Here is a 26341-nt window from a genome sequence, read left to right on the forward strand (position 1 = left end):
GATAGACTGCAAGTCATTCCACTGACTGGAACTTTCCACCATCATCTGCCCTGTTCTTCCTGACAGTCCCCTTCTGCTTGTATACCAACCACCTCATCCTCAGCCCTATCACAACTGTTCCCATCCTCTTGCCAAATTAGGTTAAGCCCTCCCCAACAGTTCTAGAAAACCTAGCCACAAGGATATTAGTCCCCCTCTGATTCAGGTGTAACTCATCTCTTTGTACATGTCATATCTTCCCCAGAAGAGATCACAGTGATTCAGAAATCTGAAACCTCGCCCTTGCACCAGTTCCTCAGCCACACATTCAGCTGTCAAATCTTCCTATTCTTACCCTTGCAGGCAGCAGTATCGAGATTACTACCCTGGAGGTCATGCTTGGCCTTTATTAAAAAAGTAAAGTTACTTTGCTCCAAGTACGTAGGGCCACGGTAAGACAGCATCTGGAGAACTGTTCCTGAGGAAAGATGTTCTTCTGTTTGGAGCATTGCAACAAGGTTCATCAGATTGATTCCTGAAGTGCTGAGTTTCTCATAACAGTAGAGATAAAAGTAGATCTGGCCTTTGCTCTCCTGAGGTAGAAGAAAGAAATGTAATCTCATTGCAACACACCAATTTTCTAGCAGCTTGAAGGTCAGATACAGAATTAATGATTCTCCCGGATGGGATGTCTAGAACCAGAAGTGACAGTCTTAAACTAAGCAATCACTCCTTCAGAACAGACATGGTCTTAAATTTCCTCACACAAAGGGTGGAAAATCTTGGAATTGTCTTTCTAAGTGGGCTGTCGAGGCTCAGTCACCAAACATATTCAAGACAGAACTTGATAGGTTTTTAAATACTGAGAGAATCAAAGAATTTGGGTTAGTCTCCAGGCCGATTGTGCTGAACTAATAGATCAAGCACACACTTACAGAATAGTGGAGCAGACATTTGCCTGCTCGTGCATCTATTTTCTGTATTAATGTCAAGAGGAAAATACTTCAAGTAATTGGTAAGTTTAAAGAAAAACCAAGAGTATTTCCCTCTAGGATCTGCTGGGGGCCTAGAACCCACTGCCTGACATGACAGGCAGAAGGATACTGGTGGAGGCAAGAATCATCACAGTATTTAATAAGATTATGATAAGCACTTATGCTTCTGCAAGGCTGTAAAATCAAGAGCTGGAAATGATGGTTAGCTTTTCTTCAATAATACAGGTATGGGATGAGGTGAGTCAAAAGATTTCCATCTGTGTTGTAAATGTTTGATTCTGCAATCCTGGTAAATACACCAAATTAAGATCTGTCACTCTTGTTGTTTCAGGCTTCATCTGCTGTCCCTCTTTTGCTTGCAGCTCTTAAGTGCCCCTACCTTTCTGTAGCAGTGGAGCACCTGAAGTTACCGTAGCCTGTTAAGTTCTTCATGTGTTAGATCCCTGCAAGTTTATGATAGATTCCCGTTGTGCTGTCTTCACGCCTGGATCACCCAGCTGGAGACCCTTTATTGCAGCAGGCCATGAGCTTCAAGTTGCTCCTTCTTGTGCTAAAACCCAAATTGACAGATTAAACCCATGGTAAACAGGCTGACGTTCAGAGTCGGGTTTAATATCACTGAATTATAGGGCGTGAAGTTTGTTGTTTTGCAGTAGCAGTACAATGCAGAGACATAAAATTATTATAAACTACAATTAATGAAGTAGTACAAAAGAAGAATAATGAGGTAATATTCATAGACTGTTTGAAGTCTGACAGTGGAGGGGAAGAAGCTGTTTCTGTACTGTTAAATGTGGGTCTTCAGGCTCCTGTATTTCCTTGCTGATGGTAGTAATGAGAAGAGGGCACATCCCAAATGCCAAGGGTCCTTAAATTTTCCACAGCATCAACAGAGCTATGCATCATAATACTCACCTCGGTGATCCACACCGTACCCCAGCTGCACCCCCGAACAAAGCAAAGGCTGACATTTAGAAATGTGATCCGACATATTAAGCAGCCACAAAATCAACACCCTTTCAATTTCTCCCATTCAGATCCACTTGGCTTGTCTCTCACTTTACCCTCCCAAATCCTTGTCTCCATCTGTCTCCCTCGGATGAATCACAAAGCAAGTGAGAAACTTGGCAGACGTGATACAGATCGACTGAGTGATGATAAACAAAGAGAGAAGACAGAAGGAGAGCGACAGACAGACAGAAAGCATTAGTGAGATGTGGTTACAGAAAAACTATCTTTATTTTACCTTTAATGTCAAGAGAAATAAATTAATATTAAAAGATTGATTAATGGGGATTAAATAAAAATATCTCTAACTGGAAATAATTTATTCCCGCTGTTTATTTTTGATCTAATTTTTATTTTTTCCTTTGTGACTATTCCCGTGTAATTGCTTCTTCTCCCTTTAACTGGAAGAGGTGAGCCAGCTCAGCTCAGCAGGACGGATAATCACTTATCTTTGCTGTGATGTCTGACTGTTCCACAGCGGAGTGTGTTGAAACTGTCAACCAAATTCCCTGAAGATACAATCTAAAAGCATACATTTCTCCACAATTCATCATGACTGACACTAATACAACACCGACATATGGGCTGTTTAAAAAAAATACAGGTGATCCAAGCATTACAGCACTTCTGTTCGTGGAAATTTCTCCCTATAGAATTCACAAATCACTAACCCAAAAACTGAGATACTGTAGCGATGTACTACATACAGAGCTAGAGACGACACGCAGTCGGTAAGTCGTTTCGAGACTAGTTTATTCAAACTTTGCGGCACTGGCATTTAATCCCTAGCGCCCGCCCTCTCCGGGCGGAAATGACACCAGAGGTGCATTACCAAAGTCTCCCCCTGCGCGCTGGTTATTTGTGAGCCGGTTCGCCTGCGCAGAAAGTGGGTCGCCACATAACCCCCCCTCCCCAGAACCGGTGATACACCCCCCCCAATGTCCACAGTCTGGATCAGCCTCTGTTTGGGAGGTCTGCCGCGGTGCCTGAACCTCGACCGGCTGCGCCAAGTCCACATGTGCTGGTTTGAGTCTGTCCACCGTGAAAACCTCCTCTTTCCCCCCAATGTCCAGAACGTACGTGGACCCGTTGTTGTTGATCACCTTGAACGGCCCCTTGTACGGCCGCTGTAACGGTGCCCGGTGTCCGCCCCTTCGTACAAACACAAACTTACAGTTCTGCAGGTCTTTGGGTGCATGGGTCGGGGTCCGTCCGTGCTGTGAAGTCGGTACGGGGGCCAGGTTGCCGAGCCTTTCGCGTAGTCTGTCCAGGACTGCTGCAGGTTCTTCCTCTTGCCCCCTTGGGGCTGGAATGAACTCTCCTGGGATGGCCAGGGGTGCGCTGTACACCAACTCGGCCGACGAGGCGTGCAGATCCTCTTTGGGCGCTGTGCGAATTCCAAGCAGGACCCAGGGAAGCTCGTCCACCCAGTTAGGTCCTCTCAGGCGGGCCATGAGAGCCGACTTCAAGTGACGGTGGAAGCGTTCCACTAGTCCGTTCGACTGTGGGTGGTAGGCAGTAGTGTGGTGTTGCTGCGTTCCCAACAGGCTGGCCACAGCCGACCACAGGCTGGAGGTGAACTGGGCGCCTCTGTCGGAGGTAACGTGGGCTGGTACCCCGAAACGTGCTACCCAGGTTGTGACCAGTGCTCGGGCACAGGAATCGGCAGATGTGTCAGTGAGCAGGACCGCCTCTGGCCACCTCGTGAACCGGTCTACCATAGTTAGGAGGTACCGCGCTCCTTGGGACACTGGTAGGGGGCCCACGATATCCACATGAATATGGTTGAACCTCTGGAGGGTGGGTTCGAACTGCTGCGGCGGGGCTTTAGTGTGCCGCTGCACCTTGGCTGTTTGGCACTGCGCGCACGTTCTGGCCCATTCACTGACCAGCTTGCAAAGTCCGTGCCACGCGAACTTGCTGGTGACCAGCCGGACGGTTGTCCTGATAGATGGGTGCGCCAAACCGTGTATGGAGTCGAAAACCCGCCGCCTCCAGGCTGCCGGGACGATGGGGCAAGGTTGGCCAGTAGCCACGTCGCACAGGAGGGTCCTTTCACCTGGTACTACGAGAAAGTCCTGCAGCTGCAAACCCGAGACTGCAGTCCTGTAGCTGGGCATCTCGTCGTCTGCCTGCTGCGCCTCCGCCAGTGCTGCATAGTCCACACCCAGGGACAGGGCCTGGACAGCTGGTCTGGAGAGTGCGTCCGCCACGACGTTGTCCTTTCCCGAGACATGCTGGATGTCCGTCGTGTACTCGGAGATGTAGGACAGATGTCGCTGCTGGCGAGCCGACCGGGGATCGGACACCTTCGTGAATGCAAAGGTCAACGGTTTTTGGTCCATGAACGTGGTGAACGGCCTGCCTTCTAAGAATTACCTGAAATGCCGGATTGCCAGATACAGTGCCAATAGCTCCCGGTCGAAAGCACTGTACTTGAGTTCGGGTGGTCGTAGGTGATTGCTGAAGAACGCCAAGGGTTGCCAGCTCCCCTCGATGAGCTGCTCCAGCACCCCACCGACTGCTGTGTCGGATGCATCCACCGTGAGTGCGGTCGGAACGTCCGTTCTGGGGTGCACCAGCATCGCGGCATCTGCCAAGGCTTCCTTGGCTTTAACGAAAGCAGTCGTGGCCTCCTCGTCCCAAGTAATGTCCTTGCCTTTACCCGACATCAGGGTGTACAAAGGGCGCATGATACAGGCTGCTGAGGGGAGGAAACAGTGGTAGAAGTTCACCATACCAACGAACTCCTGTAGGCCTTTGACCGTGTTGGGCCGGGCAAAGTGGCGGATCGCGTCTACCTTGGCGGGCAGAGGTGTTGCCCTGTCTTTGGTAATCCTGTGACCCAGGAAGTCAATGGTATCGAGACCGAACTGGCATTTGGCTGGGTTGATCGTGAGGCCGAAATCACTCAGGCGGGAGTAGAGCTGGCGGAGGTGGGACAGATGCTCCTGGCAACTACTGCTGGCTATAAGGATGTCGTCCAAATAGATGGACGCAAAGTCCAGGTCGCGTCCCACCGCATCCATTAGCCGCTGGAACATCTGTGCGGCATTCTTCAGGCTGAACGGCATTCGGAGGAACTCGAACAGGCCGAACGGGGTGATGAGTGCTGTTTTGGGGATGTCTTCAGGGTGCACCGGAATTTGATGGTATCCCCGGACAAGGTCTACTTTGGAAAAGATGCTTGCCCCGTGCAGGTTTGCTGCAAAGTCCTGTATGTGCGGCACGGGGCAGCGGTCTGGAGTGGTAGACTCATTCAGTCTGCGGTAGTTGCCGCATGGTCTCCAACCCCCGGCTGCTTTGGGCACCATGTGCAGGGGGGAGGCTCATGGGCTGTCGGACCTCCATACAATCCCCAATTCCTCCATCCTCTTGAACTCCTCCTTCGCCAGGCGGAGCTTGTCCAGGGGGAGCCTTCATGCGCGGGCGTGGAGGGATGGTCCCTGGGTCGAAATGTGGTGCTGTACCCCGTGTCTGGGCATGGCTGCTGTGAACTGCAGTGTCAGAATCGATGGAAAGTCCACCAGGATTCTGGTGAATTCGTTGTCCGACAGCGTGATGGAGTCCAGGTGTGGGGCCGGCAACTTGGATTCACCCAGGGAGAACGTCTGGAAAGTCTCGGCATGTACCAGTCTTTTCCCTTGCAAGTTGACCAGCAGGCTGTGAGCTCGCAAGAAGACCTCCCCCAGGAGTGGTTGGGCCACCACGGCCAGTGTGAAGTCCCACGTGAACCGGCTGGCGCCGAACTGTAGCTGCACTGTGTGGGTGCCGTCGGTCCGTATCGTGCTGCCGTTTGCGGCCCTCAGGGTGGGTCCTGGCTTCCTGTTGTGGGTGTCGTACCCCGTCGGGGGCAAGACGCTGATTTCTGCTCTGGTGTCGACCAAGAAGCGGTGTCCTGACTGTTTGTCCCAGACGTACAAGAGGCTGTCCTGGCGGCCAACCTCCATAGTCATTAGCAGCAGCTGGCCCTGGCCTTGGCCCTTACAGGGCGGGCAACAACGGCGGGCTTTTGTGCCCCACTGCTGGTGGTAGAAACACCACTGTTCACTGGCCTCCTCACTCCTGCCTCTGTGTTGTGTGCGCCCCCCTGCCGGGCCTGGTCTGGTCTGCTGTTGGGCGCATGGCCTGGTAATCTGACCGACGGACACCACGCTCTCCCTCTTGGCTTTCCACAGCACGTCTGCCCGGGCCGCCACCTTCCGGGGGTCGCTGAAATCTGCGTCGGCCAGCAGCAGATGTATGTCCTCGGGCAGTTTCTCTAGGAACGCTTGCTCGAACATGAGGCAGGGCTTGTGTCCGTCAGCCAGGGCCAGCATCTCGTTCATCAATGCTGATGGCAGTCTGTCTCCCAAACCATCCAGGTGAAGCAGGCGGGCACCCCGCTCACGCCGTGAGAGGCCAGAGGTCCCAATGAGCAGCGCTTTGAATGCTTCATATTTGCCTTCTTCCGGGGGCGACTGTATGAAATCCACAACCTGGGCGGCCGTCTCCTGGTCAAGGGCGCTCACCACGTGGTAGTAACGCGTGGACTCAGAAGATATCTGCCGAATCTGGAACTGGGCTTCTGCTTGGCTAAACCACACGCCTGGTCACAGCGTCCAGAAAGTCGGCAGTTTTAGCAAAACTGCTTGAACAATGAAGAGTCGGTCATCTTTGGTCCAAATCCCGTTTGGACCGTCGGGGTCACCAATATAGCGATGTACTACATACAGAGCTAGAGACGACATGCAGTCGGTAAGCCGTTTCGAGACTAGTTTATTCAAACTTCACGGCACTGGCATTTAATCCCTAGCGCCCGCCCTCTCCGGGCGGAAATGACATCAGAGGTGCATTACCAAAGTCTCTCTCCCGCTCGCTGGCTATTTGTGAGCCGGTTCGCCTGCGCAGAAAGTGGGTCGCCACAATATAGAATAAAATTCTCTCTCACAGAATTTATGTGAAAGAAAGTAAATAAAGAAATACATTTTGTATCTTTCAACTCAAAGCTTGTTCAAAGTACAAAGTACATTTATTATCAAAGTATGTATAAATGATGCAACCCTGAGATTCCTCTGCTTATAAGCATTCCAGACATCCCACCTCTCCCGGAAGTTCCAGGAGTCTCCCACATATTGATAGTGGCTCCCTGATGCCCGCAAATTATATATAATATCCCGGAAATCGTTTTTTTTTAGACCGAGTGAGCGAGAAGGAGAGAGAGAGAGTCAGAGTGAGACAGAAAGAGCGAGTGACAGACGTAGTGAGAGAGTAACTGAGAGAGCATCCTGATTGGTCTCTATTTGTGCTAAGTAGACCTATCAGTTTTCTCTGTGGGCGGGCTTTACAGTCGACCTCTATGTCTTTCATTGTCCATCAGTTCAGTTTAGTGTCCTGCAGCGCCAAGGCAGAATGTTCCAAAAAAAGAAAATATAAGATGTACTTCACCCCAGACTACACTAAAGTGTGCCCCTGCCTAATAGGGGTCAAAAATAATGACAGTGTTGCTCGCTGCACTGTTTGCAACAATGACTTTTCTACTGCCAATGGTGGGTTAAATGACTGTAAAAGACATGTTGAGGTGAGCTTAACAGGTGTCATTCATTCATTAGCATAGCTAATGTTATTTAAACTAGCTGGCTAGCTGCTAAGGAGCTACTCTATTGATGTCCTACGTGATGAGGCCAAACTCCCTGTAGACTTGCTTACAGTTGTAATAGAATGAAAAAAACGACTCCATGATAATATAATATAATTGTGAATCTTGTGGATCTGATGTCTTGCAAAATTAACAAATTCAGACTGCTATGAGGTTGAACTTACAGCGAAATGCTCAAATCTGCCAAGCAAGCCACATCACAGTACAAGGAAAGTTTGTATAAGAAATAGAAAAGATACTTACATTAGCATTTAGCTATTAGCATTGAGACTGCCAACAAAATACTCAACAAATATATATATAATGTGTGTGTGTGTGTAAATAGTTTCAATATGTGATCAAATAAATTGTTGTGTTCTTTCATAATCAAATGTCCTGTATACATACATCTTTGGAGCTCGACCGGTGGGGGTGGGGGGAGATATGGGGTTGTGGGTGGTGGTGATTCTACTTCCCTGAAATGAGTTTTTGCAGGGTGGGATGTCTGGCATTCACAAAGCAAGAAAACCAAAATAAACCAATTTTTTAAAAAAAGACCAACCCCCAATGTGCAGAGCAAGAGAAAAAAACAGATTATGCAAACAAATAGAAGCAAGCAACAGCATTCCAAACCAAATGGAGTCCATAGGCCCGAATCCTGGAGCAGCTGGAGTCGGCCCATAGCCTCGTTCTCAGTTCATCATATAGTGGGGCAAATCACTGCAAAACCTGAAGACATAAAGCCCGGGGCAGCCAAAGCAGCCTCACAGCCTCAGCCTCAGCGCCAAGGAGAGCAGAGTAAGATGTTGCAGAGACTCGCCTCCGGTCCCAACACCCTGCCTTTCTAGTCTATCTGGCTCTGTGTTTAACTTGTCCAAACACTAGGTCAACCCTCATATTCAGACCCAGGCCCCACTGCAACGTTACGCTCTGGGCTGTTTCCGGCCTGTACTCGACCTTTCCAAATCGGCATGGCACTTAGATGGATCAAACCTTGCTCCCGGCTCCAAAATAACTCCACTTCAGCTTTTCCCCACTCTGTTTGCTCCAACCTCATCTCTCAAGTTCCAATTTCTCCACCTCTCTCCAACTTCCTCTCTGCTTAGCTACAAACTCCACCGCAGTAGAAAATGCATCTCAGCTATACGCAGTATACTGTATAATACAACTACTATACTGTATACAGAAATCCACAGCATAGCAAATTTTAAATTGTCCCATTCTGGCCAGAAGATTTAATCGCGGTGAAGGATTTCTTACTCTTCTAGGGTATTGTCCTAGGGGAAATCACTCTGCTTGGCAGGTGAGACCTGTGGCTCTGAAAACAACCTCAGTGTCTGAGGGCTCCTCTACGGTGATTGTACGAATTGATTCTGAGAAGCAGGAAGTGGTTCTGACAACTCTGGATATCTTTCTTCTTCTTCTCTTCTCTCCCTGGATCTATTTCAATCCCTTTCTTTTTCTTTCTCACACTCCTTCTCTCCATTTCTTTCTTCATTTTTCTTCTAGTTTGTGCATCTTCATCTTGGGAAGGTGCATTTAGTTCACTGGAGTATTCTCTTATTAATCCTTCTGTTGCCCCATATATGATCTGATCTCTCTTGGTTTCCTCATCCACAGCATCATTTGACAAATCCTCTGCTTGCTTTCTGGCCTTTCATTCTTCCAGCTGGGCTTTGGTCTTTGCATCTACCTTTACAAGCAGCTTTTTGTCTCCCACTTGAAGTTCATGCAATAACCTTAATGCACACAGAGCAGATTCTGGTTCTTTATACTCACAAAAGCTGAGTCCTTGAACTCTCTTCCAGCTTAAAACCAAGCCACCTTTCACAAGTAACTCTGACTAACATACCAGAAGCTTTCTCAGTTATTTTGTCTACAAACACTGTTGTAGTTAGACCACAGTTTTCATCATTTTCACGATTCCTCCGAGCAGCATGATCCTTCCTTGGTCCAATGTGCTTTTCGACAAGGGGCACAAAGTTGGCACAAACGTCTGTTTGTCATCTGTTGGGCAACAGTTCATGGTATTTTGCATGGAGACAGTTGTGGCATCATCCAGTACATTTTTAGTTCACTTTTGTATAGCTACATTACAAGGAATGTGGCATGCAAATGGTGGATGGATTTCCAATGAAGTTGTCATTGTCTCTGCCACTCATGCCTCCATAATGCTGGTCCTTCTGTTTTTACCACATGCAAGCTCAATATATCTTGCTGGTTGTTGTATTTTACTGTTACAGATGTTATTCCCCCAGGAATTATCTTTTCTCCAGTGGGAGTTCTCAGTTGGATATCTGCAGGCTTCATTTCAGTATCTTTGAAATGCCTCTCAGGCTCATTTTGTGGAATGACTGAAACAACTGAGCCATTTTAATTAATTTGCCATACACTTATGGTATATTGCAACACGAGTGAATCTGCAGACGCTGGAAATAAATAAAAAACACGAAATGCTGGCAGAACTCAGCAGGCCAGACAGCATCTATGGGAGGAGGTAATAATGACGTTTTGGGCCATTTCTGCCAGCATTTCGTGTTTTTTACTTCTGGTATATTGCTTGTCTATTGTTAATTTTCACGTTGTAAATTTCAAGGCTACACAGTCTTGTGTTGTTCCCATCATTATCAGATTTTTAATTAACAGCATGTGGATTAGTGCTCTTTTTAAAACTGCAATTTGACTTAATATCTTTTTTCTCTTCTCTGTGCAATCTTTTTTTTTTGTCTACCCGACATACCCTTTGGATGTGTCTTACTTTGGTGCATTTTCTGCAAGTTTTGCTCTGAAGTCTGTAGTTGCCTGGTGTACAAGTGATTGACTGGGTGAAGTAACTACACTATACCAAATTGGAATAAAATATTTTCAGAACTGATAAATGACAGGAAATCATCACACTGAAAATCATCACAAATGAGCAATGATCGTGTTAATAAATCTAAAGCAGCCATTCTGAAACATAGCCTCTTAAATATTCATTTAAAGGATGTTAGTACTTCTGCTAAAATATTAGACAGAATTAATGGGTTAGGCACGTACTAATTCATAATATCTACTCATTTCTGGACTTTAAAGATAAAACTGAATTGGAAAATTCTATGGAAAAGAGTAAACAGTTGACGTTTTGAGCCGACACCCTTCCTTTTCAGTCTTTTCCATAGATGCTGCCTGGCCTGCTGAGTTCCAACAGCATTTTGCGTGTGTTGCTTTGGATTTCCAACATCTGCAGATTTTCTCTTGTGTAAGGCACTATTACTACTACGAAGTCTCGTCAAGGTTTGCCTACCGTGAAGAAGTTTGAATCTCCCCAGTCCTGATGAAGGGTCTTGGCCCAAAACGCCAACTGTTTACTCTTTTACACAGATGTTCCCAGAGTAAACTAAAAGTTACACCTGCATTTTCAGACTCCGGTGTCTTTGTTTGAATTAGTTTAATGCTTTGAAGTTGCAAAGCATAACATTGGCGACCAGGTATTTTTAAAACGAAACCGACACAGCTACCGAGCTGTTAAAATGCAGCGAAATGTTTGATCTAAGAAGAACACAGAAGATTGTCATGTTTAAAAAGATAATATTCCAGCACATGGAGACGGTCGAGTTTATAGCAAAAAAGCAGCGCACCACAAATTCTTTGGAAGGGAAGATAGCAATGATTTAAAAAGAAAGTACAGTATATCACGTGGTTGTAAAGGTGCTCCTAAACATTTATCTCACTGTCTCACTTTTGTTTTTCTTCCAGTGGGAAAAACTGCAGATGTCAACAAGCGAGAGGAGGAAGATTGTCTGCTCGGTCACATTCCACATCGTTGCCATCACGTGCGTCGTGTGGTCCTTGTACGTTCTGATAGATCGGACCGCAGAGGAGATCAAACAGGGTAATGACAATGGTATGAGCAAGTTATTTAGCGATGTGCTTTCTTACTCTGGAAACTCGCTCAGCTGTCTGAAAGAGACAAAAGAAATCACTATCAGCATTAGTTGATTAGTGAATTTCCCCAAGGCAAGCTGCCAGAAAATGATTCAGAGCCTGATTATTGCATCGCAAAGCTTGAACTGTAGATGCAATTGATGTAGGGTTATAATGTCATTGTTCCGCAGGCTACGTTAATGGTAACTCTGTAGGATTTCAGAGAGCTGACAAATGGCCCAATTGTTTTTACATCAACACAGATTACGGTTACAGACACAAGATTTTTATTATGTGTAAGCTGCTGTTCAACATGAGAAAATCAAGGAAGTGCAGGTGGTGGAAATATGAAACAAAAACAGAAAATGCTGGGAACAGTATGCAGGATGGGCAGCATCTGTCAGGGGAAACAGGTGGTACTTTGGGTTGTAATCCTCGATTATAACTGAGAATGAGAGAAGTTCCTTGACAAGCTTAAAGCGAATGTATCCCCAGGACCAAATGAGAGGGGGCAACCCACATGAATGTGTGGCATTAATTTTACACAGGTAGTGATGACTATCTGGAATGTAAAGAAATATAACTGAAGCTTTCAACAGGATCTTCTCAAGGCACATGAATGTGCAGGGAATGGAAGGAAATAAACGCTGGGTAGGCAGAAGGAATTAGTTTAGTAAGGCAAATCTGCAGATGCTGGAAATTCAAGCAACACACACAAAATGCTGATGGAACGCAGCAGGCCAGGCAGCATATATAAGGAGAAGCACTGTCGATGTTTCAGGCCGAGACCCTTCATCAGGACTAACTGAAAGGAAAGATAGTAAGAGATTTGAAAGTAGGAGGGGGAGGGGAAATGCGAAATGATAGGAGAAGACCGGAGGGGGTGGGGTGAAGCTGAGAGCTGGAAAGATGATTGGTAGAAGGAATACAGAGCTGGAGAAGGGGAAGGATCATGGGACAGGAGGCCTAGGGAGAAAGAAAGGGGGAGGGGAGCACCAGAGGGAGATGGAGAACAGGCAGAGTGATGGGCAGAGAGAGAGAAAAAAAACAGGGGGGAGGTAAACTAAATATATCAGGGATGGGAGTAGTTTAGTAAGGCAATTATTTACTAGTTTCAACACACACAAAATGGCTGGAGGAACTAAGCAGGTCAGGCAGCATCTGTGGAAATGAATGGAGAGGTCGAGACAATTCCTCTGGACAGGGGCAAAACATTGGCTATATATTCACTTCCATAGATTCTGCCTGACCTAGTCAAATCCTCCAGCAATGTGTGCGTGTGTGTTGCTTTGGATTTCCAGCATCTGCAGCATCTCTTGTGTTTATAATTACTAGTTTCATTAGTCTGGTACAGCATTGTGGGCTGAAGGGTCTGTTCCTGTGTTGTTCTATTCTGTTCTGTTTGCAAAGGCCAGGCAAGGTTCATCCCAGGATTCTTACATCTCTGATGGACACAAGAACAAGTTCAGGTAACAGAAGGACACCCGATGGATATCCTATTTTCATGAAAAGCAGCAAGGAAGAAAGAGATTAATACATTTAGACTTGTGAAACTAACATCAGTGGTAGGGGAAGTTACTGGAAAAAGAACTCTGAGGGAGAGGATTAACGAACATTTGAAGAGGCAAGACATGGTGAAAATCCAAGTGAACAACGTCCACTGAATCCCCTTTATCTATCTTGCCTGGTATTTCCTCAAAGAATCCCAACAAGAGTCAGGCAAGAGTTCCCCTTATGGAAACCATGCTGGCTTTGACCTATCTTATCATGTGCCTCCACGTACTCCGAAACCTCATTCTTAATAATAGACACCAACATCTTCCCAACCACTGAAGTCTAGCTAACTGGCCTACAATTTCCTATTTTTTACCTCCCTCCCTTCTTAAAGGGTAGAGAGACATTTGCAATTTTTCAGTCCTCTGGAATCATTCCAGACTCTAGTGATGCTTGAAAGATCAATACTTATGCCTCCACAATCTTTTCTAAACCCTAGGATGTAGTCCATTTGGTCCAGGTGACTTAGCTACGTTAAATCCTTTCAGTTTCCCAAGTACCTTCCCCTTAGTAATAGTAACTACACTCACTTCTGCCCCCTGACACTCTCAAATTTCTGGCATACTGCTAGTGTCTTCCACAGTGAAGACTGATAGAAAATACTGATTAAGTTCATCTGACATTTGTTTGTCCCCCATTGCTACCTCTCCAAAGTTATTTTGCAGTGGTCTATTATCCACCTTCCCCTCTCTTTTACTCTTTCCATATCTGGGAAAAAAATTCTGGTATCATCTTTTATATTATTGACTAATAATTCAGGGTATAATGGACAGCGAGGATGGCTACTGAAGCTCGCAACAGTATCTGGACCAGCTGAGAATATGAGGTGAGAAATAATCGCAGATGGAATTTAAAGCAGTCAAGTGTGAGGCGTTGCACTTTGGGAGGACAAACTAGGATAGAACTTACACTGTGCACAGTAGGGCATAGTGGAGCGCAGTAGAACAGAGGGATCTGGGAATAGTTCAATAGTTCCATTTAACATCAGAAAATGTATACAATATACAACCTGAAATTCTTGTTCCTCACAGACATCCATGAAAACAGAGGAGTGTCCCAAAGAGTGAGTGACAGTGAAACCCTTAGAACCCCAAGGACCCCTACTCCGCCCCCGCACGCACAAGCAGCAGCAAAGCAACGACCCTCCCCCTCCCCCACTGACTTCAGCAAAATGAAAGCACCAGCACCCTCCAACCACCAAGCAAACAATAGCAAAGCCCCCAAGAAAAACCATGATCTGCAATACGACAGAAACTAATCGTTCACCAGACAGTTCGACATGCCACAGGCCCTTTCTCTCTCTCCCTAATAAAGGGCCAGTGCGGGGAGACACAGACAAAACAACTCACCGATATATGGTGTCACCGTGTCACTTTTTTCGAGTTCTCCAACTCTCGAGCATCAGCAACAAAATCTCCCCACCACCGAGAGGAAGAGAGGGAGCACGATTCAGTACAGAGCCCCTGATAGCTGATCCGCTCTTCCTGATGTTCCATGTTAGAAACATAGAAAACCTACAGCACAATACAGGCCCTTCAGCCCGCAAAGCTGTGCTGAGCATTTCCTTATCTTAGAAAGTACCTAGAGTTACCCATAGCCCTCTATTTTTTCTGAGCTCCATGTACCTGTCCAAGAGCCTCTTAAAAGACCCTGTCGTTTCCGCCACCACCACTGTCGCTGGCAGCCCATTCCACGCACTCACCACTCTCTGCGTTTTCTCCCGCAACGCTTCAGTTAGCGGCACTGGCGTACAATCGGCTGATCCCCAGGGCCACAAAGCATCGGAGCCCCGAAGGCGCACTCCTCTTCTGGAGTGCACATTTGGGATATCGAGAAACGGCCAGCTGGTGAACCCCTGGGAGCGGAAGCCATAGACATAAATAATGACAGTTTGTGTGTAGCTCTAGGTCAGGGTCTTTGACAGAACCCCATCCACCTTGAAAATGAAAAAGAGAGACATTAAAGGTCGAAATAAGCTGTTTCCGCGGATGGGCTCAAAGAAGTCGCTGTCTAGCTCCATCCAGCATTCAGAAGGCTCATCCGTAATTCTTTGAAAGTGGCAACACGGGTTGTAAAGAGAGCTCTCTACTTAATGGTTTTCGTAAATCAACTTTGAGTGCAGGAATTGGGATGTTATGTTGAAGTTGTATAAGACATGGGTGAGGCCTATTTGAAGTATTGTGTGCAGTTTTGGTCACCTACCTACAGGAAAGATACTGATAAGACTGCAAGAGTACAGAGAAAGTTTGCAAGGATGTTGCCAGAACTTGAGGACCTGAGTTACAGGGAAAAGTTGAGTAGATTAGAATTTTATTCACTGGAGCATAGGAGAATGAAAGGAGAATGATAGAGCTACACAGAATTATGAGGGGTACAGATAGGGTAAGTTGAAGCAGGCTTTTTCCAGAGAGATTGGGTGAGATAGATCTAGAGGGAATAGGTTAAGTGTGAAAGGTTAAATATTGAAGGGGTACACGAGGGGGATATTACTCACTCAGATTTTGGTGAGCGAGTGGAACGCACTGCCAACGCTTAACTGAAGTTTGGATGAGTAATACTTGGGTGTACCTAAGGCAGAGCTTGATAGGTTCTTGATTGGACATGGCATCAGAGGTGATGGGGAGAAGGCTGGGGAGTGGGGCAGAGCAGACTCGATGGGCCAAATGGCTTAATTCTGCTCCTTTGTCTTACGGTCTTATAAGTACATGGATGGGAGGGGTGTAAGGGTATCGTCCAGTCGCAGGCCAATGTTACTAGGCAGAATAATAGCTCAGCATGGACGAAATGGGCCAAAGATCCTGTTTCATGCTCTATGACTATGTCAGAGGGGTATCAAAAGGCTGAAGGGGTAAAAAGGGGAAGGGGAGAGTGGATGTATCATGAGTGGCAGCTTGTATTGTCTCTGCAGTGCAAATATCACTGGAAGCACTGTCTGAGAGATGTTTTGCATCAAGATCTTTGTTTGATTTTTGTAGTTGATCATCACAACTCCGTACAGTAATAACAGCTGCAATCCTCTGCTGTTTGTGGGCCTTTATTCGGGCAGAGATTGTAATTGACGCTCATGTGGTCAACAAGATCAAAACCCCGGGATTATATTTCAGAAATATTTGCCTTCATTGATTAGAAGCAGAGTTTTCTGTAGATTAAAATAACTCTACAAGGAAAAGAAATGTACAATGGATTAATATGGTATTTATTTTTATAGGTGTTCTAGAATGGCCGTTTTGGACAAAATTGGTGGTTGTGGCCATTGGATTTACAGGAGGCCTTGTCTTCATGTATGTACAGTGTAAAGTCTACTTTCAGCTCTGGCGGAGATTAAAAGCATACAACAGGGTTATCTTTGTACAGAACTGCCCAGACACTGGCAAGAAGACTGATGACAGGAACACTTCAAATAGTCAGAACTCTGACAACAAAGACAGCGTTACGGTGCCAGTGTCACAGACAGAAACTACCTTACAGAGAGCACCAGAGGTGCAGGTCGGTATTCCTGAGGTTGCACCGGTGTGATCCATGTTTCTGAAGTTCATTTGAAGAATTGCACATGTTTTTGGAAATCAGTTCCCTTCAGAAATATCAGGACTAACAAATGAGCAGTTCCTGTCAGAAGCCTGCCGGAAGTACAGATCAACAGAAAACCAGCATGTCAGTCTTTGGAAATGAACTAAGTAGTGGTGTGTTCATTGTTGTTGGACATGATACACGTGGTATTCAAAGAATATGTGCAATGTCCTAATTAGGGTTTTGTAGAGGAGAAGCACTTTTAACTTTATGGCTTTAAAGGTAAAACATTTTGGTATTGTTAGGCTCTGTTTTGAAATGTTAATCTTCGAGAAACAGTCTTTCAACATGTTACAGTGTTGACTTAACCATCTATATGTTTAACCTAAACAGAGCAAATTTTCCAATGAAACGTGTTGCACAGAATACGTTACCGAGCTGATGAAGAAGAGTAAGACTGGTATTCCTTATGCATTTTAACACACCAATATCACCATGACTTAAGTCAGCTTGGAACCCTTTAAGAACCACCCAACTTAAAATTATTATTAATAAAATTAGATCATTGCAATATTTTAACTTTTATCCAAACAAATATTAAATGTTGGTAATAGTCTAACAATGTGCTGATTATGGGGTCTGAGTCCAAACCAGGAAAACAATTAAAATCCTCCAATAGGAAATAGGAAATCCTCTATTAGGGAATACTATAATTTAACAATTTTTGGTTTACTAAGGTCACAGGAAGCTCAGGTGAACTAAAAAGCTTCATCTTTAATGCAAGATGGATGGATGTGGCTCTGTATTTTAAAGGAAACAAGATATTAATCATCATAATTCTTATGTGTCACCATGATAATCTATGAGTGCTAGCAATTGAAGAGCCAAGAAATGTTCTCTCCATTAATAGGGGGTCATTGCAACAAAACAATTACTCCCGCTGCTTTGGGAGATAAACAGGGTAGAGTTGTATTGCCCTACGGTTCTGAAATAGATACCACAATATGGAACCTCCCAGAGGATACAGAATAAGCAAGGCTTATGGTCAAACTTAAATAACTAGCTAAAGTATTTATTTTAGTAAAGTTAATTTTGATGCTACTTGTTTCATTCATCAGTCACATTAACCCTTTATAGAGAGAAAATTCAAAGACCTGAGCTTTCAAGCAGCTACCTGTGCACCACTAATAAGTTTGCTTGGTCTGTATTGCTAGGTGAAATCACGTCTTTCTAGATATGTCACAGGGTTTTTGTTTCCTATGTTATTAATGCCAACTTCAGATATGCACCAAAAGACAACTATTTACAAAAAAGCCCATTCTGCACTTACCATTGTAACTTACTAAAGTGGCCATTGTTGGAGTGGGCCAGTGTTAGAGTGGTCCAGCTTTGGCTCAACAGACTTGAGCAAGCACAGATGGAGGCTCTAAGTAAGTTTCAAGTAGTAAGTTTCTTTTTCTCTCTGTCAGTACATAACTGAAAATATATGTGGAGGTACTTGTATGTTCTTTGTGTGAGATGTGAGGACTCTGGGAGACCTCCAATCTCCCTGGTAACTACATCTGACTGAAGTGCATCGAGCTGAAGCTCCTTGGAGACTGTGTTAAGGAACTGGAGCTCCAGCTGGATGACCTCCGGCTCATACAGGAAAATGAGGAGGTGCTAGATAGGAACTAGAGGGAGGTAGTCACATCTAACTTGCAGGAGGCAGGTACCTGTATAACTGTCAGGAGAGAGAAAGGGAGTAGGTGGCCAGTGCAGAGAACCCATCTCTCAACACTGCACATCACAGCATTAGAGTGGTTATAGATACACAATACTCATTTAAATCATATTTCACCTACATTCATTTCATTGAAGAAACAGAAATCTGGACACTGGGTTTGCCAGTGTGGCTGGTACCCCTCAAGCACAGGCAACCATTGTCTGCGGTCATTTGGTAATAAAGAATTCCCTTGGTAACTGACAGCTTTCTCTTTTTGGGAATGCTTTCCACTGCCACAGCGTTCAGGTGGCTGTGGATGATCAGAGGGATTTCCTAACAATGAATGCCATATTCTGGGAGACTGAGCTGCCAGATGTTCTCCACATCAAGCAACTTGCAGCCGTACCATGTCTACAGATTGTACATACAATGAGAGCTACACAAGTAGTAAATTTATTGCGGGAAGTGGCAGTCGGGTGTCTGAATATAGGGGGGGGGGACGGTGGCGGGGGGGGGGGGACGGTGGCGGGGGGGGGGGGGTTGATAAATGGCAATAAACAGCCAGCAGGTGCAAAGCTTTGTCATGGTATGGTATGTGCTGCAAATTCTAGTGATCAACAGACACTGGAAGTTGTTATCAGAGGAAGTGAAACATGCAAAGCTGGAGGACAGAAATGCTGGATGAAGAATAACGGGAGCAAGAGGACCAGGAGGACAAAGTACTGATCACAATGGTGAAATTAATAAATCCCTGATACATCTACTGAAATGGCTTACTGCAGCTGTGTTCACTGTTTCTCCACCTTGTCAGGTCACAAAATGTACTGGGAATTCTTTAGGGCCTGTGTTATTGATTAGTTTGATGTGTGAATTGCTTAATGCTATTTCAAAAGAATTTTTGGCCATTTTTATATTTTTTGCAAGTGATTCAATGAGGCATTAGTTCCCTTGCCCATAAGGTGAAATGAGAAAGTACATTTTTGTAAATGGTTTAAAATGATTCAGCTATCATGAAGTTGGGGGTTTTAGCCAATATATATGAGATGAATGTAGAATGTGAAAAAGTTGTATTTTTGATAATGCCTTTCCTCCCATCCCCCATCTAGGAACTGAATGATTTCACTGCTCATACATACCCTTTTGATTACCAGATTATAAACGGAGATTTCCTTTTAACTCCAACATCAGTGAATTGTGAACACTACAGCATAGCATCCTGACGGTAGTCCTTCATTCCAATGAAACTTTCCAAGCTATAGACCCATGGTTATTGGGTTTCGACAACAGAATGATGAAGCTGCATTACAAGAAGATTTTGTTAAGTAAGTCATTTCTCCATAAAACAATTAAAATTACTTAAAACAATATACAAAGGGTGCACACCTGATACTATTGTGAGATCTTTCAACATTTTTTCCAGTTTTGGGATTTGATCAGTGTGTTTTTTAGCTCCTGACACAAAAATCCTCATCTTGTTCTTGTCGATCTAATATTGAGAACAAGTTTGTCCGTCCCATTTCTCTATGTCACAACCAGAACTGACTTTGTGTAGTTTTTATTTTGTCCAGTTCCTTAGAAAATTGGGTAGATTGTTTTGTGCAGTAATTGTATATTTAAAACAGAAAATCATTGAAAATAATGAAATTATTTAAAAATGTTTGTGCAATATATTTATAAAATAAAATAAAAATAATTGCCTGTGTGGTAATTATTGATTGAAAGTTAGAAGAAGAATCCTTTTTAGTCAATACCATCAATTATTTAAAATATTAGTCAGTTTAGATTTCATTATCAACCACAAATTTTCTAAAAGAGAGAGTTATAGTTATGCAAAGAAACTTAATTACAGGTCATTCACTTTCTTTTACCAAAAGATGTAGTAAGACCAAGATTATCAGGGTAGTATATGGTGACATATTCGTAGGTACTTTTATAATGAAGTCACTTTAAAATTAGCATATTTATATTCTCAATGGGGATGAATTAGAAAGGAGAAGAACTTAGACATCAGTTGTGTAGAGCATTCATCATACCAGATCTGGAGTTTGAAATTCAGTTCAGAGTACACCTCTGGAAAGTAGATTGACCTCTGAATGAGTGTAGCACTGAATTACTAGAATGATACTGAGAATGGTTCAGAATCGGGTTTATTATCACCGGCATATGTCGTGAGATTAGTCGTACTGCAGCAGCAGTACAAAGCACTACATAATAATAGAGGGAAAAAACCTGTGAATTATAGTAAAAATATATATACGTATTTATATATAATATATATTACATAAATTAAACAAGTAATGCAAAAAGTAGAAATAAAAAAAAGTAGTGAGGTAGTGTTCATGGGTTCAATGTCCATTCAGAAATTGGATGGCAGAAGGGAAGAAGCTGTTCCTGAATACAGGATATTTAATATTTAATGTATGCATCACGCTTCTGTTCGTCCTTCCTGATGATAGCAGTGAGAGCAACGCAACTCCTGGGTGATGGCGTCCTTAGTGATGGACGGCGCCTTTTTGAGGCATTACACCTTGAAGACGTCCTGGATACTACCGAGCCTAGTGCTGATGTAAGCTTCCTGCAGCTTACATCGATCCTGTGCAGCAGCACCCCTCTCCCCACCCTCACCATACCAGATGGTGATGCAGCCAGTTGGAATGCTCTCCATAAAAGATCATTTATAAATGTGGATATCATGACCTAGGCTTGCGTATACAAAAATTAAGATGAAGATGTTTTAAGCTTCAATATCTCAAATTTTGACATAACCTATTACAACAGATAATAAAAATGTGGATTCCTACATCATTTTAGGGCTGTAACCATAACTGGAACTATCCAAGACAGAGATTAACATTGATATGTTGGATGTGTGTATCGGGAATATAGAGCTACAGTAAGTATTATGCAGATATAATCTATTCAGGATCTGATAGAATAGAGGAGCCAGTTTAAATGGATGAACAGTCTGATCCCACTGCTACATATTTATGAATATTATTGTAAGTGTGTATATAATTAATATAACACTTTAATATTGCACCGTACACCGTACACCAAATACAATTTCATAGGACTGGCTGTTTGGGTGCTATAGATGCCTATTTGTTTCAAATAGGACACCCAGTGCACACTTTTAGCATAAATCAAGCCAAATGTCATTTTGGGGAGCTAACTCCAGTCGGAAATACGTTGCCAGTTTTACTGGATGTTTTAATGTTAATGCTGCCAGTTGGACTTCAATGTCCCATGAATTCAATAACCAGAATCAGGCTTTGTTGTCACTATTTTGTATGAAATTAAATCTGTTCTTCTGTGGCAGCCATACACAAAATAGATAGATAGATAGATATATAGATAAATAGTGTGAATAAAGAAGGAATAATGAGACAGTGCTCGTGGGTCCATGAAGCATTCAGAATTCTCATGATGGAGGGGAAGGAGCTGTTTCTAAATCACTGAGCGTGGGTCTTCAGGCTCCTGTACGTTATCCCCCCCCCCACACCACCCCCCAGTGGTAGAAATGAGAAGAAGGCACGTCACTGATGTTGAGGGACATTAATGATCGACGCCACTTTCTTGAGGTATTAACTCTAGGAGACATCCACTGTGCCAGTGGGGGTATGTTCTGTCATGATGGAGGTGGCTCAGACTGTAGCCTTCTTCAATCTTCTGCACCGGAGCCTCTGTGACACAACCAGCCAGAGGGCTCCCCATCATACACCTACTGAAATGTGCAAGATTCTCTGGTGACATACTGTATCAAATCTCCTGAAACTCCTAATGGAGTCACAGTAAATATTGCAACACTTCACTATTATTATAGATAGGGGATACAAGCACAAATTTGACATAACAATGCTAAAACAGGATAACATTTTCTTTTGCTTTTCAGATTTTTCCGAAGTTTTAATTAAGAAATAGATTTCATTGGTCACTCTGGCACAATGTTGAATCGGCATGTGGTATGCTGCTAATGTGCCTCAACGTTCAACTTTGATCTTATTTATTCTAATACGTTTAGCAACAGCTTGGTCATAGAGTTATGGAGCACTACAGCACAGAAACAGGTCCTTCAGCCTATCTAGTCCATGCTGAACTGTCATTTTGCACAGTCCCACCAACCCACACCTGGACCATAGTCCTCCATACCCCTCCCATCCATGCACTTACCGAAACATGTATTCACTGTGGCAATCGAACCCACTTTCACCGGTGGCTTATTCCACACTTGCACCATGCTCTGAGTGAACGAGCTCCCCTGCAGGTCTGTATTAAATATTTCACTTTTCACCCTTAACCTGTGACCTCTAGTTCTCACCCAACCTTAGCAGTAAAAGCCTGGTTTCATTCACACCATCTAAACCCCTCTTGATTTTGTGTAATTCTAACAAATTTCCCCTCATTCTCCAACACTCTAAAATCTTAACCAATTCAACCTTTCCCTATAACTCAGATCCTCTGGTCCCAACAGCATCCTTGTAATTTTTCCCTGTACTCCTTCATTATTGATAACTTTCCCATAGGTAGGTGGCCAGAACTGGACATAATACTCTAAGCTAGACCTCACCAACGTCTTACAACTTAATATTCCACTCCTGTACTCGGTGGTCTGATTTATGAAGGCCAATATGCGCAAAGCTCTCTTTACGACCCTATCTACCTGCGACGACACTTTCAAGGTATCATGGATTTCTGCTCCCAGCTCCCTTTATTCTATTCCACTCTTCAGTGCCCTCCTGCTCACTCTGTAGGTCCTACCTTGGTTTGTCCTCCCAAAGTCCAACACCACATTCTTGTCTGCAGTAAATACCATCTGCCATTTTTCAGTCCATTTTTCCAGCTGGTCCAGATCCCACTGCAAGCTTTGATAGTTTCCCTTGCATTCCACTACACCCCATATCTTGGTTTCATCCACAAATTTGCTGATTCAGTTTGCAGCATTATCATCCAAAAAGAACAGCAGGTCCAGCATCAACCCTTGTAGCACAGGCCTCCAGTCAGAGAAGCAATTATCTACTACCACTCTCTGGCTTCTCCCACAATGCCAATGTTGAATCCAATTTACATCTTCATCCTGAATGCCAAGTGACTCAACCTTCTGGATCAACCACCCATGCCAGACATTATCAAAAGCCTTGCGAAACTCCATGTAGACAATATTCACTGCCTTCGTGATAACCTTCTTGAAAAACACTGTAAGATTAGTTAGACATGACTTATCACTCACAAATCCATCCCTAATCGGGCTTTGTCCTTCAAAATATCTATATATCCCATCCCTTAGAATACCTTTTAATAATTTATCCACTAGGGACATCAGACTCACTGGACTATAATTCCCTGGCTTATTCTTAGAGCTGTTCTAGAACAACAGAACAACATTAGCTATCCTCAAACTTCTGGAACCTCACCTGTGTTTAAGGACATTTTAAATATCTATGCCTGGGCCCCTGCAATCTCTACACTGGTCTCCCACCTCGTCAGGCCCTGAGGACTTATCCACCCTAATTTGCCTCAAGACAGCACTTAATCCTCTGTATTCCATATATGATCCATGGCCTCAAATCTATAGACTTTACATCTGTCTTCCAAGAAAATACCGAAAATACCAAGAAAAATAAATTCATTTTAGATCACCCCATTTCCTTTGGCTTCATGCATAGAGGACTATGCCGACCTTCCAGAGGATCAATGTCTCTTGCTGTCCTTTTGTTCTTAAAGTATCTGTATTCACCCTTGGGATTCTTCTTCACCTTTTCAGCCAAGGTAACCTCATGTCTTCTTTTAGCCCTCCTGATTTTCCTTTCACTTTTTGTGCTGAAGTGTCTCATTCATTCCTCGTTGCCTATACCTGCTATGCACCTCCTCTTCTTCATAACAAGGGCCTCAATACCCCTCAAAAGCCAAGGTTTCATAAACATATCTTGTTTTTTATTCTAACAGGAATATACAAACTCATCCCTTTGCCAAAACACAATTTATCTCAATCTACACCTGCCGGATGCTTTCTAAAGCTATCAAAATTGGCCAATCTCCAACTTAGAGTTTCAACCCCAGGATCGGGCCCATCCTTCAACATAATTATCGTGATCACTAGATCCAAAGTGTTCTCCTACACACACTTTCACCTGCCCTGTCTCTCCCCCTAATAGGAGATCCAGTATCATGCTCACTCTAATTGGAATCTCTATATATTGATTAAGTAAACTTTCCTGCATACATTTGGCAAACCCTATCCCATCCAGTCCCTTTACAGCGTAGGAGTACCAGTCAATAAAGTTAAAATCATCTACGCTCACAGCTATATTTTTCTTGCAACAGTCTTCTATCTCTCCGCAATGCTCTCCTCTGATTCTGCTGACTATTAGGAGTTCTATAATGTCATCCCATTATCGCTTTCTTATTCCTCAGCTCCACCAATGAGACAAGTTCTCCAGCCTGTCTTGCCTGAGCACTGCCTTGGCATTTCCCCTGAGGAGTATTGCTGCTCTTCTGCCTTCAATATCTCCCCCTATATCATGTCTAAAACAATGGAACCCAGAGCATTAAGCTTCTTTAGTATGAAGGCAGTAGAGAGCAACATAAGATAGTATTATGATGTTGTGGAAATATCACCTTACATTGTAAAAAAAAGGAACTCCATTACAAGCAATTGTTCTCCTGTCAAGAAACTACCATCTGCCCTGCCAAATTTCTTCTACAGTGACAATCCCAGCATCAATTCCCTCTCACTAGACAAAAAAACTGGCAAATATCTATTATTCCTACCATAGAATTTTATGTGAAGAAGTCAAATTCATTCATCACTTAGCCAGTAATTTGCTATTATTAGTCAAAAATGAACAGATGGAAAATCATAAGGACTTGTATTCTAATTTCAGGTTGTTTTTTCAGTGAAACTAATCTTTGTGAATGTGTCTTTATTGTAAGTCAATGGAATATGAACAGAAAATCAAAGAAATGCTCAAGAATTATCACAAAGTCAAAGATCTTGCAGAAAACTGAACACAGAATGGGTATTAGGATGTGAAGGTCAGAGAATGGGAAGATAGAACAAAAGTAAGGACTTTCGATGTAGTAGAAGGTGAGCAAGATAAAATGACAGGGCAATATAATGAGATCACAAGGTGAAAAGGGAGATGGTCGCAAGAATGAAAGGGTTAACATGTGAGGAGTGTTTGATGGCTCTGGGCCTGTACTCACTGCAATTTAGAAGATCGGGAGAATTTCACTGAAAGGCCTCAATAGAGTGGATATGGAGAAGGTGTTCCCTATAGTGGGGGAGTCTAGGGCAAGAGGGCAAAACCTGAGAATACAAGGACATACCTTTAGAAAAGAGATAATGAGGAATTTATTTAATCAGAGGATTGTGAATATGTGGAATTTATTGACACAAAGTCCTATGGGGGCCAAGTCATTGAGTATATTTAAGGTTGATAGGTTCTTGGTTAGTAAGGGCATCAAAGGTTACAGGGAGAAGGCAGGAGAATGAAGTTGAGAGGGATAATAAGTCAGCCATGATGGAATGGCAGAACTGATGCAATGGGTTGAATGGCCTAATTCTGTTCCTATGTCTTATAGTCTTGTGACAGGAGAAATGCTCAATCTACAGTAAGTGGGAATGACAGAAGCACCACCAGTGCAGTAATGAGTGAGTGCTGCATTGTTAGAGTTAGTCTCTTTTGGAAAAAATGTAAACAGCATCCCTATATACTCTTTCAGGTCAATGTAAAAGATCCCATGGAGCTGTTTCAAAATTGAAAAAAACATGGGTGTTATTCCCAGCGTTTGATCCAATCCTTCAATCGCCAAAGGAAAACCATGTTCTTCTGTCTATATTTTCACTCTCTAATTGCTCTCCTTCACTCATTGACCAGAAAACTTTGTTTATAGTTGATCCCACGGATATCCCAATTCTCCCATTTCTTGGTCAACCTTCCTCCCCCACCCTACCAGTAGCTTTACTAACTTTTTAGCTTATAGAAGAGACCACAGATGCTGAAACCTGATAAAACAATGCACTGGAGTAACTCAGCAGGTCAAGCAGCATCTGTGGAGGGAAAGGAATTT

General features: G+C 43.9%; 1 protein-coding gene across 7 annotated transcripts in view; it reads left to right on the plus strand.

Moving 5' to 3' along the window:
- LOC140726502 (E3 ubiquitin-protein ligase MARCHF1-like) overlaps positions 1-18756 on the plus strand; it is a 510551-nt gene extending 491795 nt beyond the window's left edge. For 6 of the 7 annotated variants that reach the window (XM_073042973.1, XM_073042974.1, XM_073042972.1 and 3 more), the window contains 2 exons: positions 11338-11485; positions 16268-18756. In XM_073042973.1, coding sequence (XP_072899074.1) covers positions 11338-11485; positions 16268-16575 — 456 coding nt within the window. In that variant the 3' untranslated portion in view covers positions 16576-18756. The remainder of the gene's footprint in view (positions 1-11337; positions 11486-16267) is intronic. The other variant, XM_073042976.1, reaches the window with a different exon arrangement.
- Positions 18757-26341: the final 7585 nt, after the last annotated feature.

The sequence above is a fragment of the Hemitrygon akajei genome, chromosome 4, assembly GCF_048418815.1.
Source record: "Hemitrygon akajei chromosome 4, sHemAka1.3, whole genome shotgun sequence".
Classification (NCBI taxonomy): domain Eukaryota; kingdom Metazoa; phylum Chordata; class Chondrichthyes; order Myliobatiformes; family Dasyatidae; genus Hemitrygon; species Hemitrygon akajei.